The sequence below is a fragment of the Argopecten irradians genome, chromosome 2 (genome assembly GCF_041381155.1).
Source record: "Argopecten irradians isolate NY chromosome 2, Ai_NY, whole genome shotgun sequence".
NCBI classification, from domain to species: Eukaryota; Metazoa; Mollusca; class Bivalvia; order Pectinida; family Pectinidae; genus Argopecten; species Argopecten irradians.
The window spans coordinates 73,066,329-73,083,693 of record NC_091135.1 but is presented as its reverse complement, the minus strand read 5'-3'; the positions used below and the strand labels follow the sequence as shown (position 1 = coordinate 73,083,693).

At 37.5% G+C, this 17,365-nt stretch overlaps 1 protein-coding gene across 2 annotated transcripts in view; it reads right to left on the bottom strand.

Annotated features, from left to right (window-relative positions):
- The window catches only part of LOC138316392 (poly [ADP-ribose] polymerase 2-like), a 107,401-nt gene that overhangs the window by 27,580 nt on the left and 62,456 nt on the right, over positions 1-17,365 (bottom strand). For both annotated transcript variants that reach the window (XM_069258092.1, XM_069258091.1), the window contains exons 5-7: positions 16,141-16,308; positions 14,011-14,126; positions 6,875-7,044 (exon numbers count right to left, since the gene is read on the bottom strand). In XM_069258092.1, the coding sequence (XP_069114193.1) occupies positions 6,875-7,044; positions 14,011-14,126; positions 16,141-16,308 (454 nt within the window). The remainder of the gene's footprint in view (positions 1-6,874; positions 7,045-14,010; positions 14,127-16,140; positions 16,309-17,365) is intronic.

Here is a 17,365-nt window from a genome sequence, read left to right as displayed (position 1 = left end):
CTATACTTATATGTAAGGTTAGGGTTAATTATACTTATATGTAAGGTTAGAGTTACCTACACTTATATTTGATGTTAGGGTTGACTACACTTGTATGTTAGGTTAGGGTTACCTATACTTGTATGTTAGGTTAGGGCTACCTATACTTGTATGTTAGGTTAGGGTTACCTATACTTGTATGTGATGTTAGGGTTACCTACACTTGTATGTGATGTTAGGGTTACCTATACTTGTATGTAAGGTTAGGGTTACCTATACTTGCATGTGATGTTAGGGTTACCTATACTTGTATGTGATGTTAGGGTTACCTATACTTGTATGTAAGGTTAGGGTTACCTATACTTATATGTAAGGTTAGAGTTACCTACACTTATATGTGATGTTAGGGTTGACTACACTTGTATGTTAGGTTAGGGTTACCTATACTTGTATGTTATGTTAGGGTTACCTATACTTGTATGTTAGGTTAGGGTTACCTATACTTGTATGTGATGTTAGGGTTACCTACACTTGTATGTAAGGTTAGGGTTACCTACACTTATATGTGATGTTAGGGTTGACTACACTTGTATGTTAGGTTAGGGTTACCTATACTTGTATGTTAGGTTAGGGTTACCTATACTTGTATGTGATGTTAGGGTTACCTACACTTGTATGTAATGTTAGGGTTACCTATACTTGTATGTGATGTTAGGGTTACCTTTACTTGTATGTGATGTAAGGGTTACCTACACTTATATGTAAGGTTAGGGTTATCTATACTTGTATGTAATGTTAGGGGTATCTATACTTGTATGTGATGTTAGGGTTACCTACACTTGCATGTGATGTTAGGGTTACCTATTCTTATATGTAATGTAAGGGTTAAATATACTTGTATATGATGTTAGGGTTACCTATATTTATATGTGATGATAGGGTTACCTACACTTGTATGTATAGTTAGGGTTACTTATACTTGTATGTGATGTAAGGGTTACCTACACTTGTATGTAATTTTAGGGTTACCTATACTCGTATGTGATGTTAGGGTTACTTACACTTGTATGTAATGCTAGGGTTACCTACACTAATATATGATGTTAGGGTTATCTGCACTTATATGTGATGTTAGGGTTACCTATACTTGTATGTAAGGTTAGGGTAAACTACACTTATATGTGATGTTAGGGTTACTTATACTTGTATGTGATGTTAGGGTTACCTATACTTGTATGTGATGTTAGGGTTACCTATACTTGTATGTGATGTTAGGGTAACATCCACTTGTATGTAAGGTTAGGGTTACCTATACTTGTATGTAATGTAAGGGTTATCTACACTTCTAAGTTATGTTAGGGTTATCTACACTTATATGTTATGTACGGGTTATCTACACTTATATGTTATGTTAGGGTTACCTATACTTATATGTAAGGTTAGGGTTACCTACACTTGTATGTGATGTTAGGGTTACCTACACTTGTATGTGATGTTAGGGTTACCTATACTTGTATGTGATGTTAGGGTTACCTATACTTGTATGTGATGTTAGGGTTACCTATACTTGTATGTGATGTTAGGGTTACCTATACTTGTATGTGATGTTAGGGTTACCTACACTTGTATGTAAGGTTAGGGTTACCTATACTTGTATGTAATGTTAGGGTTATCTACACTTGTATGTTATGTACGGGTTATCTACACTTATGTGTTATGTTTAGGGTTACCTATACTTATGTAGTTAGGTTACCTTTATATGTAAGGTTAGGGTTACCTTTACTTGTATGTTAGGTTAGGGTTACCTACACTTGTATGTGATGTTAGGGTTACCTATACTTGTATGTGATGTTAGGGTTACCTATACTTGTATGTGATGTTAGGGTTACCTACACTTGTATGTGATGTTAGGGTTACCTATACTTGTATGTGATGTTAGGGTTACCTATACTTGTATGTGATGTTAGGGTTACCTATACTTGTATGTAATGTTAGGGTTACCTATACTTGTATGTAATGTTTGGGTTACCTATACTTGTATGTGATGTTAGGGTTACCTATACTTGTATGTAAGGTTAGGGTTACCTATACTTGTATGTGATGTTAGGGTTACCTATACTTGTATGTGATGTTAGGGTTACCTATACTTGTATGTGATGTTATGGTTACTTATACTTGTATGTGATATTAGGGTTACTTATACTTGTATGTGATGTTAGGGTTACCTATACTTTATGTGATGTTAGGGTTACATATACTTATATGTGATGTTAGGGTTACCTATACTTGTATGTGATGTTAGGGTTACTTATACTTGTATGTGATGTTAGGGTTACTTATACTTGTATGTGATGTTAGGGTTACCTATACTTGTATGTGATGTTAGGGTTACCTATACTTGTATGTGATGTTAGGGTTACCTATACTTGTATGTGATGTTAGGGTTACCTATACTTGTATGTGATGTTAGGGTTACCTATACTTGTATGTGATGTTAGGGTTACCTATACTTGTATGTGATGTTAGGGTTACCTAAACTTGTATGTAATGTTTGGGTTACCTATACTTCTATGTGTTGTTAGGGTTACATATACTTATATGTAAGGTTAGGGTTACCTATATTTGCATGTAAGGTTAGGGTTACCTATGCTTGTATGTGATATAAGGGGAACCTACACTTGTATGTGATGTTAGGGTTACCTATACTTGTATGTGATGTTAAAGTTACCTATACTTTCTGTGATGTTAAGGTTACATATACTTATATGTGATGTTAGGGTTACCTATACTTGTATGTAAGGTTAGGTAATCTACACTTGTATGTGATGTTAGGGTAAAATACACTTGTATGTGATGTTAGGGTTACTATACTTGTATGTGATGTTAGGGTTACTTATACTTGTATGTGATGTTAGGGTTACCTATACTACTATGTGATGTTAGGGTTACCTATACTTGTATGTGATGTTAGGGTTACCTATACTAGTATGTGATGTTAGGGTAACCTACACTTGTATGTAATGTTAGGGTAACCAATACTTGTATGTAATGTTAGGGTTACTTATACTTGTATGTGATGTTAGGGTTACCTACACTTGTATGTGATGTTAGGGTTACATATACTTGTATGAAAGGTTAGGGTTACCAATAGTTGTATGTGATGTTAGGGTTACCTATACTTCTATCTGATGTTAGGGTTACATATACTTATAGGTAAGGTAAGGTTTTTTAATAACTACACTTGTATGTGATGTTAGGGTAACCTATACTTGTATGTGATGTTAGGGTTACTATACTTGTATGTGATGTTAGGGTTACCTATACTTGTATGTAAGGTTAGGGTTACCTATACTTGTATGTGATGTTAGGGTTACCTATACTTGTATGTGATGTTAGGGTTACCTATACTTGTATGTGATGTTAGGGTTACCTATACTTGTATGTGATGTTAGGGTTACCTATACTTGTATGTGATGTTAGGGTTACCTATACTTGTATGTGATGTTAGGGTTACCTATACTTGTATGTGATGTTAGGGTTACCTATACTTGTATGTGATGTTAGGGTTACCTATACTTGTATGTAATGTTAGGGTTACCTATACTTGTATGTGATGTTAGGGTTACCTATACTTGTATGTGATGTTAGGGTTACCTACACTTGTATGTGATGTTAGGGTTACCTACACTTGTATGTGATGTTAGGGTTGCTTACAATTTTATGTAAGGTTAGGGTTACCATAATTGTATGTGATGTTAGGGTAAAATACACTTGTATGTATGTTAGGGTTACACTATACTTGTATGTGATGTTAGGGTTACCTATACTTGTATGTGATGTTAGGGTTACCTATACTTGTATGTGATGTTAAGGTTACTTATACTTGTATGTGATGTTAGGGTTACCTACACTTGTATGTGATGTTAGGGTTACTATACTTGTATGTGATGTTAGGGTTACATATACTTATATTTAAGGTTAGGGTTACCTATCCTTGTATGTTAGGTTAGGGTTACCTATACTTGTATGTGATGTTAGGGTTACCTATACTTGTATGTTAATGTTAGGGTTACCTATACTTGTATGTGATGTTAGGGTTACCTATACTTGTATGTGATGTTAGGTTACTAACTGTATGTAATGTTAGGGTTACCTATACTTGTATGTGATGTTAGGGTTACCTATACTTGTATGTGATGGTTAGGTCTAGTTATGGTTAATACTTGTATGTGATGTTAGGGTTACCTATACTTGTATGTGATGTTAGGGTTACCTATACTTGTATGGTAATGTTAGGGTTACCTATACTTGTATGTGATGTTAGGGTTACCTATACTTGTATGTTGGCTAGGGTTACCTATACTTGTATGTGATGTTAGGGTTACCTATACATACTTGTATGTAATGTTAGGGTTACCTATACTTGTATGTGATGTTAGGGTTACATATACTTATATTTAAGGTTAGGGTTACCTATCCTTGTATGTTAGGTTAGGGTTACCTATACTTGTATGTGATGTTAGGGTTACTTATACTTGTATGTAATGTTAGGGTTACCTATACTTGTATGTGATGTTAAGGTTACCTATACTTGTATGTGATGTTAGGGTTACTAACCTTATATGTAAGGTTAGGGTTACCTATACTTGTATGTGATGTTAGGGTTACCTATACTTGTATGTGATGTAAGGGTAACCTACACTTGTATGTGATGTTAGGGTTACCTATACTTGTATGTGATGTTAGGGTTACCTATACTTGTATGTGATGTTAGGGTTACCTATACTTGTATGTGATGTTAGGGTTACCTATACTTGTATGTGATGTTAGGGTTACCTATACTTGTATGTGATGTTAGGGTTACCTACACTTGTATGTAATGTTAGGGTTATCTATACTTGTATGTGATGTTAGGGTTACCTATACTTTATGTGATGTTAGGGTTACCTATACTTGTATGTGATGTTAGGGTTACCTATACTTGTATGTAAGGTTAGGGTTACCTAACTTGTATGTATGTTAGGGTTACCTACATTGTATGTGAATGTTAGGGTTACCTACACTTGTATGTGATGTTAGGGTTACCTATACTTGTATGTGATGTTAGGGTTACCTATACTTGTATGTAATGTTAGGGTTACCTATACTTGTATGTGATGTTAGGGTTACCTATACTTGTATGTGAAGGTTAGGGTTACCTATACTTGTATGTAAGTTAGGGTTACCTTATGCTTGTATGGTTTAGGGTTACCTATACTTGTATGTGATGTTAGGGTTACCTATACTTGTATGTGATGTTAGGGTTACCTATACTTGTATGTGATGTTAGGGTTACTTATACTTGTATGTGATGTTAGGGTAACCTACACTTGTATGTGATGTTAGGGTTACTATACTTGTATGTGATGTTAGGGTTACCTATGCTTGTATGTGATGTTAAGGGTAACCTACACTTGTATGTGATGTTAGGGTTACCTATACTTGTATGTGATGTTAAGGTTACCTATACTTGTATGTGATGTTAGGGTTACATACACTTATATGTGATGTTAGGGTTACCTATACTTGTATGTAAGGTTAGGTAATCTACACTTGTATGTGATATTAGGTTAAAATACACTTGTATGTTAGGTTAGGGTTACTATACTTGTATGTGATGTTAGGGTTACCTATACTTGTATGTGATGTTAGGGTTACCTATACTTGTATGTTAGGTTAGGGTTACTATACTTGTATGTGATGTTAGGGTTACCTATACTTGTATGTGATGTTAGGGTTACCTATACTTGTATGTGATGTTAGGGTTACCTATACTTGTATGTGATGTTAGGGTTACCTATACTTGTATGTGATGTTAGGGTTAACCTATACTTGTATGTGATGTTAGGGTTACCTATACTTGTATGTGATGTTAGGGTTACCTATACTTGTATGTGATGTTAGGGTTACATATACTTATATGTGATGTTAGGGTTACCTATACTTGTATGTAAGGTTAGGGTTACCTATACTTGTATGTGATGTTAGGGTTACCTATACTTGTATGTGATGTTAGGGTTACCTATACTTGTATGTGATGTTAGGGTTACCTATACTTGTATGTGATGTTAGGGTTACCTATACTTGTATGTGATGTTAGGGTTACCTATACTTGTATGTGATGTTAGGGTTACCTATACTTGTATGTGATGTTAGGGTTACCTATACTTATATGTGATGTTAGGGTTACCTACACTTGTATGTGATGTTAGGGTTACCTATGCTTGTATGTGATGTAAGGGTTACCTATACTTGTATGTAAGGTTAGGATTAACTATACTGGTATGTGATGTTAGTGTTACCTACACTTATATGTGATGTTAGGGTTACCTATACTTGTATGTAAGGTGAGAGTTACCTATACTTGTATGTGAAGTAAGTGTTACCTATACTTATATGTGATGTAAGGGTTACCTATACTTGTATGTAAGGTTAGGGTTACCTATACTTGTATTTAAGTTTACGGTTACCTATACTTATATGTAAGGTTTGGGTAACCTATACAAATATGTGATGTTAGGGTTACCTATACTTGTATGTAAGGTTAGGGTTATCTATACTTGTATGTGATGTTAGGGTTACCTACACTTGTATGTGATGTTAGGGTTACCTATACTTGTATGTGATGTTAGGGTTACCTACACTTGTATGTGATGTTAGGGTTACCTATACTTGTATGTGATGTTAGGGTTACCCTTACTTGTATTTGATGTTAGGGTTACCTGTACTTGTATGTGATGTTAGGGTTACCGATACTTATATGTAAGGTTAGGGTTACCTATTCTTGTATGTAAGGTTAGGGTTACCTACACTTGTATGTAATGTACTTTAATATACTTTAGATAAGGGTACCTACTTCTTTGTAAATATTTGCTTGGCTTTATCCAGATCACCTCCACATGGTACAAGATTGTTCTGGCCATTGTAGCCCACTCGCCCCCATCTCTGCCAAACGTAAAATTTCCCTTTGCCTTCATTTAATAATTGGATGAGATAGTACTTGTTGTTGTTGTTGCTTACATTGGTCTGAAAGTGAAAATATCATATTACGTAACTAGATAAGATAGTACTTGTTGTTGTTGTTGCTTACATTGGTCTGAAAGTGAAAATATCATATTACGTAACTAGATAAGATAGTACTTGTTGTTGTTGTTGCTTACATTGGTCTGAAAGTGAAAATATCATATTACGTAACTAGATAAGATAGTACTTGTTGTTGTTGCTTACATTGGTCTGAAAGTGAAAATATCATATTACGTAACTAGATAAGATAGTACTTGTTGTTGTTGCTTACATTGGTCTGAAAGTGAAAATATCATATTACGTAACTAGATAAGATAGTATTTGTTGTTGACAATTGACTGAAAGTTAAACAAATGGCCCATGGGCCTTAATGATCATCTGACTATTGGCAAAATACAACACCTCAAAGAATATAGTAGTGGCAAACAATTAAGACAATAAAAAAGAACTCTTTTATTAGAAGAAGTTCAGGTTCTGATAGGTTTGATGAATTAGACCATGAATGAAAGTCCCTTGATCCCCACCATTCTACAAATCCAATATCCAGTCTCTAGGTCTCTTGGTTACTTATAAGAATTCATTTTTAAAAAAATTAGCCTATTTGATCACTGTGACCTTAAATGAAGATTAAGGTCATTCAATTGAACCAACTTGGTAGTCATTTGTCCAAGCATGTCACAGGCCTAATATCAGGTCTCTAGGCCTTTGTTATTTGTAAGAAGTTGTTTAAATATTTTAGCCTTTTCAACACCTGTGACCTCGAATGAAGGTCAAGGTTATTCATTTGAACAAACTTGGTAGCCATTCATCCCAGCATGTCAAAGGTCTAATATCATGTCTATAGGCCTCTTATTCATTTATAAGATGTTGTTTAAAGATTTTAGCCTATTTGACCTTTGTGACCTTAAATGAAGGTCAAGGTCATTCATTTGAACAAACTTGGTAGCCATTTATCCAAGCATGCTACATGCCAAATATCAGTACCCTGTGCCTTCTGGTTCTTGAAAAGAAGTCTTTTAAAGATTTTAGCCTTTTCCACCACTGTGACCTTGAATGAAGGTCAAGGTTATTCATATAAATAAACTAGGTAGCAATTCATCCAAGCATGCCAAACACCCAATATCAGTACCCTGGGCCTTCTGGTTCTGAAGAAGTCATTTAAAGATTTTCTCCTATTTGACCCCTATGCCCTTGAATGAAGGTCAAGGTCCTTCATTTCAACAAATATTGTAGCCCTTTATCCGAGCATGTTGCAGGCCAAACACATTATCCTGGGCCTTCTGGTTCTTGAGAAGAACTCGTTTAAATTTTTAAGCCCATTTGACCCCAGTGACCTTGAATGAAAATCAATGTGATTCATTTGAACAAAAATGATAGTCCTTCATTCTAGCATGCCACAAGCCCAATATCAGGTCTCTAGTCCCCTTAGTTATTCACAAAAGACATTTAAAGATTTTAGTCATTTTGATCCCTTTGACCTTGAATGAAGATCAATGTCATTCATTTGAACAAACTTGGTAGTCCTTCATTCCGGCATGCTACATGCCCAATATCAGTACCCTGGGCCTTCTGGTTCTTGAGAAGAAGCCGCTTAAGACTTTAACCTTTTTGACCCCTGTGACCTTGAATGAAGGTCAAATTCCTCCATTTGAACAAACTTGGTAGCTATTAATCCCATCATGTGGAATGTCCAGTATCAGTGCATTGGGCCTTCTGGTTCTTGAAAAGAATTTGTTTAAAAGAGTTTAGCCTATTTGACCCCTGTGACCTTGAATGAAGATCATTCAAACATGATAGCCCTTCATCCCAGCATGCCACAGGCCCAATATCAGGTCTTTAGGCCCCTTAGTTATTCACTCGGTGAACAGGGTACTATTGAAATGTTGCAAGATTAAACATGAATATATTGTGATGTCACTATTACATGTAGTGTTGCAAAGACAAACTGTGGGACTATATATCACAGTATGTACTACATGGTTCAGTTCACGATATTTTCCCCTATATCACAGTAAATACGCCCCACAAATTTCCGGATCAGGTGATATCCAGATTTTTTGAGCGGTTATTAGTAACTCCCTACAAACAAACATGGCGGCACTTACAACCCAAGACACTATGGAATTAAAAGAACCTCCTGCAAATTTCATATCACATATATGAAAGCATGTGTATATATGAAAAAGAGGCCCAAAGGGCCTTAACGGTCATCTGACTACCTTGGCAATAGTTAAATTAATTATATATGGTGTCACTTTGTCAGGACCATGTCAGGATCATTTTCAATTTCTTTCAACAAATTTTATTTCAAACAAGAGGCCCAAGGGCCTTAACATATAGGAAATTAATTAGATATAGTGTCATTGTAGCCATCTTCGATTTTGGATTGACCCAAAAAATAACAACACTTTGTCGCGAACATGTCGGGATCATTTCATGCAAGTTTCAGCCAAATCGCATCAGTAGAACTTGAGAAGTTCAAAATGTGTTTTCAAGATGGCGGCTGCAGCGGCCATCTTGGATTTCGGATCGACCTAAAAAATAACACTTTGTCGGGACCATGTCAGGATTATTTCATGCAAGTTTCAGCCAAATCGCACCGGTAGAACTTGAGAAGAAGTTCAAAATGTGTTTTCAAGATAGCGGCTGTGGCGGCCATCTTGGATTTCGGATCGACCCGAAAAATAACAACACTTTGTCGGGACCATGTCAGGATCATTTCATGCAAGTTTCAGCCAAATCGCACCGGTAGAACTTGAGAAGAAGTTCAAAATGTGTTTTCAAGATGGCGGCTGTGGCAGCCATCTTGGATTTCGGATCGACCCAAAAAATAGCAACACTTTGTCGGGACCATGTCAGGATCATTTCATGCAAGTTTCAGCCAAATCGCACCGGTAGAACTTGAGAAGAAGTTCAAAATGTGTTTTCAAGATAGCGGCTGTGGCGGCCATCTTGCATTTCGGATCGACCCGAAAAATAACAACACTTTGTCGGGACCATGTCAGGATCATTTCATGCAAGTTTCAGCCAAATCGCACCGGTAGAACTTGAGAAGAAGTTCAAAATGTGTTTTCAAGATGGCGGCTGTGACGGCCATCTTGGATTTCGGATCGACCCAAAAAATAACAACACTTTGTCGGGACCATGTCAGGATCATTTCATGCAAGTTTCAGCCAAATCGCACTGGTAGAACTTAAGAAGAAGTTCAAAATGTGTTTTCAAGATGGCGGCTGTGGCGGCCATCTTGGATTTCGGATCGACCCGAAAAATAACAACACTTTGTCGGGACCATGTCAGGATCATTTCATGCAAGTTTCAGCCAAATCGCACCGGTAGAACTTGAGAAGAAGTTCAAAATGTGTTTTCAAGATGGCGGCTGTGGCGGCCATCTTGGATTTCGGATCGACCCAAAAAATAACAACACTTTGTCGGGACCATGTCAGGATCATTTCATGCAAGTTTCAGCCAAATCGCACTGGTAGAACTTGAGAAGAAGTTCAAAATGTGTTTTCAAGATGGCGGCTGTGGCGGCCATCTTGGATTTCGGATCGACCCGAAAAATAACAACACTTTGTCGGGACCATGTCAGGATCATTTCATGCAAGTTTCAGCCAAATCGCACCGGTAGAACTTGAGAAGAAGTTCAAAATGTGTTTTCAAGATGGCGGCTGTGGCGGCCATCTTGGATTTCGGATCGACCCAAAAAATAACAACACTTTGTCGGGACCATGTCAGGATCATTTCATGCAAGTTTCAGCCAAATCGCACTGGTAGAACTTAAGAAGAAGTTCAAAATGTGTTTTCAAGATGGCGGCTGTGGCGGCCATCTTGGATTTCGGATCGACCCGAAAAATAACAACACTTTGTCGGGACCATGTCAGGATCATTTCATGCAAGTTTCAGCCAAATCGCACCGGTAGAACTTGAGAAGAAGTTCAAAATGTGTTTTCAAGATGGCGGCTGTGGCGGCCATCTTGGATTTCGAATCGACCTGAAAAATAACAACACTTTGTCGGGACCATGTCAGGATCATTTCATGCAAGTTTCAGCCAAATCGCACTGGTAGAACTTGAGAAGAAGTTCAAAATGTGTTTTCAAGATGGCGGCTGTGGCGGCCATCTTGGATTTCGGATCGGCCCGAAAAATAACAACACTTTGTCGGGACCATGTCAGGATCATTTCATGCAAGTTTCAGCCAAATCGCACCGGTAGAACTTGAGAAGAAGTTCAAAATGTGTTTTCAAGATGGCGGCTGTGACGGCCATCTTGGATTTCGGATCGACCCAAAAAATAACAACACTTTGTCGGGACCATGTCAGGATCATTTCATGCAAGTTTCAGCCAAATCGCACCGGTAGAACTTAAGAAGAAGTTCAAAATGTGTTTTCAAGATGGCGGCTGTGGCGGCCATCTTGGATTTCGGATCGACCCGAAAAATAACAACACTTTGTCGGGACCATGTCAGGATCATTTCATGTAAGTTTCAGCTAAATGGCACTGGTAGAACTTGAGAAGAAGTTGAAAATGTGAAAAGTTAACGCACGGCGGACGGCGCACGGCGCACGGCGGACGGCGGACGGCGGACGACGACGGACGAAACATGATGACTATAGGTCATCCTGACCCTTCGGGTCAGATGACCTAAAAAGGGGAAAATCAACAGTGAAAGAGTAGAAAATTGTTACTTTTTGACAGATTATTTTCATACCTATCGTGATACTTATTGTATCGTGAGACAAGTATCACAATATGTATTGTATTGTGGTAGAAGCGTATTGTTGCAGCACTAATTACATGACATTATTACATGTACAACATTACGTGCACCAAGACGTCAATATGGCGGATTCTGGTTTCTGTGAACATGGTATTGACATCAAGATAGCGTTGCGAGGTGTCTCTGGAAGTGTTTCTGTTGCAGTATATGAGAAGAAAATGAAAGGGGGTCATGTGATCGAGATGTACTTAACTCATTATGGCCATGTTGATAGGACACTATATTGCTCATTGTAATGATGGAATAGTGCCCTTGCCTTCGACTCAGGCAGAGCCCAGGCGTAGCTCAGGCACTATTGCACCTCTGTACCATACTATGACCAATAGTATCCTCTATTAGGGGTGTAACAATACATCAGACTATCGATATATTGCGATTGTATGCCTCTCAACTCCATCAATCGATGGCAATTTCAAAAAGTCGATAACAATCATCAATGGTACAACAAACTATCATTAGTTTCAGTTGTCAGATATTTTTCTGTAACTTGAAGTAAATCACAGAGGATTGATAAACAGACTCACAGAGGATTGATAAACAGACTCACAGTCACGAGAAATGCCACTTTGTAATCAAAATGCAAACACTGACAATGTTTTCAATCATGATCTTTTCATTAGTTTCTGATATATATATATACATATATATAAGTAACAAACAGTGTTAAAGATCTTTAACTACCAAAATAGCCAAGGGGTACTGAAATGTATTTGAATCTATATGCTTAAACATGTGTTATGGTTAGTAGAGCTTCGCTCTACGCAGCCTTTGGCCACGCAGAGAGCTGCGCTCTTATTAGCACAGAAATTTAGCTGCTACTTACACACAACACAAAATGGAGGATACCTAGTATGAACCTGCAGCACCATATTGTTCTAAAAATATACTGATTTCCTATAAAAGTACTATTCATTTCAAAATTTGAAAACTGATTAAGCTAGATTAACGCTTAGTTTTGACATTTTAATTATTGATTTTTAATATAAAACACATTCCCACTACTAACAGCAAATATTAATTAACTGATTGAGCATGCAGTTCTAAACATCTCAGTAAATATTAATTAACTGATTGAGCATGCAGTCCCGAACATGTCAGTAAATATTACTTACTTGATTGAGCATGCAGTTCTAAACATTTCCGCAAATATTAATAACCTGATTGAGCATGCAGTCCCGAACATGTCAGTAAATATAAATAACCTGATTGAGCATGCAGTCCCAAACATCTCAGCAAATATTAATTACCTGATTAAGCATGCAGTTCCGAACATGTCAGTAAATATTAATAACCTGATTGAGCATGCAGTTCTAAACATCTCCGCAAATATTAATTACCTGATTGAGCATGCAGTTCTAAACATCTCCGCAAATATTAATTACCTGATTGAGCATGCAGTCCTAAACATCTCAGCAAATATTAATTACCAGATGGAGCATGCAGTCCCAGACATCTCAGCAAATATTAATTACCTGATTGAGCATGCAGTCCCAAACATCTCAGCAAATATTAATTACCTGATTGAGCATGCAGTCCCAAACATCTCAGCAAATATTAATTACCTGATTGAGCATGCAGTCCCAGACATCTCAGCAAATATTAATTACCTGATTAAGCATGCAGTCCCAAACATCTCAGCAAATATTAATTACCTGATGGAGCATGCAGTCCCAGACATCTCAGCAAATATTAATTACCTGATTAAGCATGCAGTCCCAAACATGTCAGTAAATATTTATTACCTGATTGATTATGCAGTCCAAAACATCTCAGCAAATATCAATTACCTGATTGAGCATGCAGTCCCAGACATCTCAGCAAATATTAATTACCTGATTGAGCATGCAGTCCCAAACATCTCAGCAAATATTAATTATCTGATTGAGCATGCAGTCCCAAACATGTCAGTAAATATTTATTACCTGATTGAGTATGCAGTCCCAAACATGTCAGTGAATATTTATTACCTGATTGAGTATGCAGTCCCAAACATGTCAGTAAATATTTATTACCTGATTGAGCATACAGTCCCAAACAACTCAGCAAATATTAAATACCTGATTGAGTATGCAGTCCCAAACATGTCCGTACATATTTATTACCTGATTGAGCATGCAGTCCCAAACATGTCAGTACATATTTATTACCTGATTGAGTATGCAGTCCCAAACATGTCAACAAATATTAATTACCTGATTGAGCATGCAGTCCCAAACCTCTTTTCCTTCTGTGAAAACCTCTGCTTTCCCAGCTAAAGTACATTCAGGGTCCACTGGAGCTATTCCTTTCTTCACAATCACAGTTCGCACTGTATATAATAGAAACCTTAACTTTTAAAGCATTTCATGTTTCCTGTAGTCCCAAAATCTATATTAGTCAACACAGAATACATTTCATGTTAAAACTGCAGTCTCTAAAACTATTCTAGACAAAGTATTTCTTACTACTTCCAACCTCTCACAATGGAAAAGTGTGGCCATTAAATCTATTGCTACCACAGTTGAGTCCACACATAATCCCCTTCATGAACAGGAGGCCCAGAGGGCCTGTATCACTCACCTGGTTTTTGTTTTAGTTTTTTGTAATTTATCACAAAGACTCTTACAATTAGAAAAATTACTAAAATTGACTCCAAAATTTGTTTTATTTGGAAACACAACCATATAATGATGCTATCCAATGCAAAGGTTCAGAGAGGAAGTAATTTATATGAAAAAAATAGCCTAATTGAACCCCTTTTTTGGCCCCGCGTCTAAGGCCCCAGGGAGTCAGCCCTATACTTTGTACAATTTTAAATCCCCATCCGATAACTATAAGGATGCTACTATTGCATTATGAGTGCTCTTCCATGCTGAGTTGCAGAGAAGAAGTCGTTTATATGATAACAGCAAAAATTGCTCCCTTTCGACCCCGCCCCTCAGCCCCCGGGGGGATCAGTCCCATCATTTGTACAATTTTGAATCCCCACCCTATAAGGATGCTACCATTGCATTATGAGTTCTTCCATGCTTAGTTGCAGAGAAGAAGTCGTTTAAATGGAAATAGCCAAATTGACCCCTTTTTTACCCCACCCCTCAGGCCCCCAGGGGATCAGCACCATCATTTGCACAATTTTGAATCCCCACCTTATAAGGATGCTACCATTGCATTATGAGCGTAATCCCATGTTTAGTTACAGAGAAGAAGTCGTTTATACGAAAATAGTCATATTGACCATTTTTGACCCCACCCCTCAGGCCCCCTGAGGGGTAAGCCCTATCATTTGCACACTTTTGAATCCTCACCCTATAAGAATGCTACCATTGCATTATGGGTGCTATATATATATATCAAGTGCTTAGTTGCAGAGAAGAAGTCATTTATATGGAAATAGCCAAATTGACCCCTTTAGACCTCGCCCCTCAGGCCCCTAGGGGGTCAGCCCCATCATTTGTACAATTTTGAATCCCCACCCTATAAGGATGCTACCATTGCATTATGAGTGCTATCCCATGCTTAGTTTCAGAGAAGAAATCGTTTATATGGAAAAGCCTAAATGATCCCTTTTGACCCCGCCCCTCAGGCCCCCGGGGGGTCAGCCCCATTATTTGTACAATTTTGAATCCCCACCTCATAAAGATGCTACCATTGCATTATGGATGCTATTCCATGCTTAGTTTCAGAGAAGAAGTCGTTTATATGGAAATAGCCAAATTGACCACTTTTGACCCCGCCCCTCAGGCCCCCGGGGGGTCAGCCCCATCATTTGTACAATTTTGAATCCCCACCCTATAAGGTTGCTACCATTGCATTTTGGGTGCTATCCCATGCTTCGTTTCAGAGAAGAAGTCGTTTAAATGGAAATAGCCAAATTGACCCCTTTTGGCCTGCCCCTCAGGCCCCTGGGGGGTCAGCCCAATCATTTGTACAATTTTCAGTTAGTAGCCCATAAGGATGCTACTTCGGACCAGGTGAGCTAAAAATCAGTATTAGTACATGTCCACGGAAGGGCCTGAACATGTGGGCATTCAACCATGGTAACAAACGCTGTAAGAGAGGGGAGATAAGCATTACCCACCTTGTTCTAATGATTAGGTCAATCAATAGACCAACTAACCAATACTGAGTAAGTGGCGCTTCTCTGTGTTTTGTAAGCAGTCTGAAAAGATGACCTAGCTTAATACCAAACAGTTTTCATATAGCAGTGCAAAAAGCGCCCCTTATCTTGGTCTTTTCAACAAATTAATAATTTTGGTGTCGATGGTCAGGGCCATAGTTTCTCGGGCTTCTCTTTTACCTGCCTCGGATCTATCCTAAAAGTTTAGTTTCTATTCAACACTCACCCTTTTCACCTTCGGATCTACCTGACCCTTTGCCAGATTTTGAAGCTTTTCCTCCACTCTTTGTTGTCCCAGATTTAGTTGCTGGTTCCACCTTGACTGATTTTGTTGCTGCTGTGTTTTTGAGTGAACTGGTAATTGTTGGTTCTTCCCCTGAGGGCTCATCTGCATCTGGTAATAGTATATAGCATCATATAGTCTTTACATTAATTAGCTAGTTGGCAAATTACAGTACTAAGAAACGTATTGCCGTAAATTGGCATATTTGGATGTGGTCATATTTTGGCATATGATACGCAACAATATTTAAAACACCAAAATTGGACTATATCATTCACAAACTATTTACTAAAATGAACATGTACATGTGGATAAGTTATCCAATCACGTTACGTAACCATATAAAGTATGTTCCCTCAACAGAAAAGAACACAAACTACCTGTGAAATTGGTTCTTTCTTTTGTGAAATCACATACATATTTATAAGTAATAAGTAATAAGTAAATTATGGATGCAGGCAAACGTTTGCCTCTATATCCATATCTAAAATTAATATATTGGAATAGATCTAATCATTTTGAATAGAAAATATTCATGTCTGTTGGTAAAATGAGTGTTAATGAAATACGGAGTACAAATTAAGTAACATTAATATAACAAAATCACTGTTCTTTTAAATGGAAGTTGTTTTAGTGAGACAAACTATTTCTCTTCTCCATGGTGAACCACCAACCCAGTAGAAAAATTCCTTAGTATCCATGGTTTTTTTCCTCTTCCACCAGCTTCAGTTCACTTTCACTTTCGCATTTAGTTAAGTCGTTACAGATTTGTACCATCGAAAATCTCTTTGTCTCCAAAGAATCGAGTCGCACAAGGACTGGACGACATTTGGTATTTGCATCTGGTTTCCCTAGTCGAATAACATTCTTTGGCCTCCCTTGACTTCCGTTGATCACCTCTAACTAATCCCGTACAACAGCCGTATCGGCCTCCATGCGTTTTTGCCCATCGTGTCCTGGCTGTTCTTTGATGTTGAACAGGACTTCGTTATCTTCACGTTCCTTCAGTTCCCTCATTTCCGACACAATCGCTTCCATGTTGGGCTGTAATTCTTCCATTTTTAACTTAATGCTGACTTCTTTCTTAATACAATCCTTCATCTCAGTATTGACAATGAATTCAGTTTTATTTTTCACCTACAGTTCAAGCTCTGCAATCCTTTGCTCA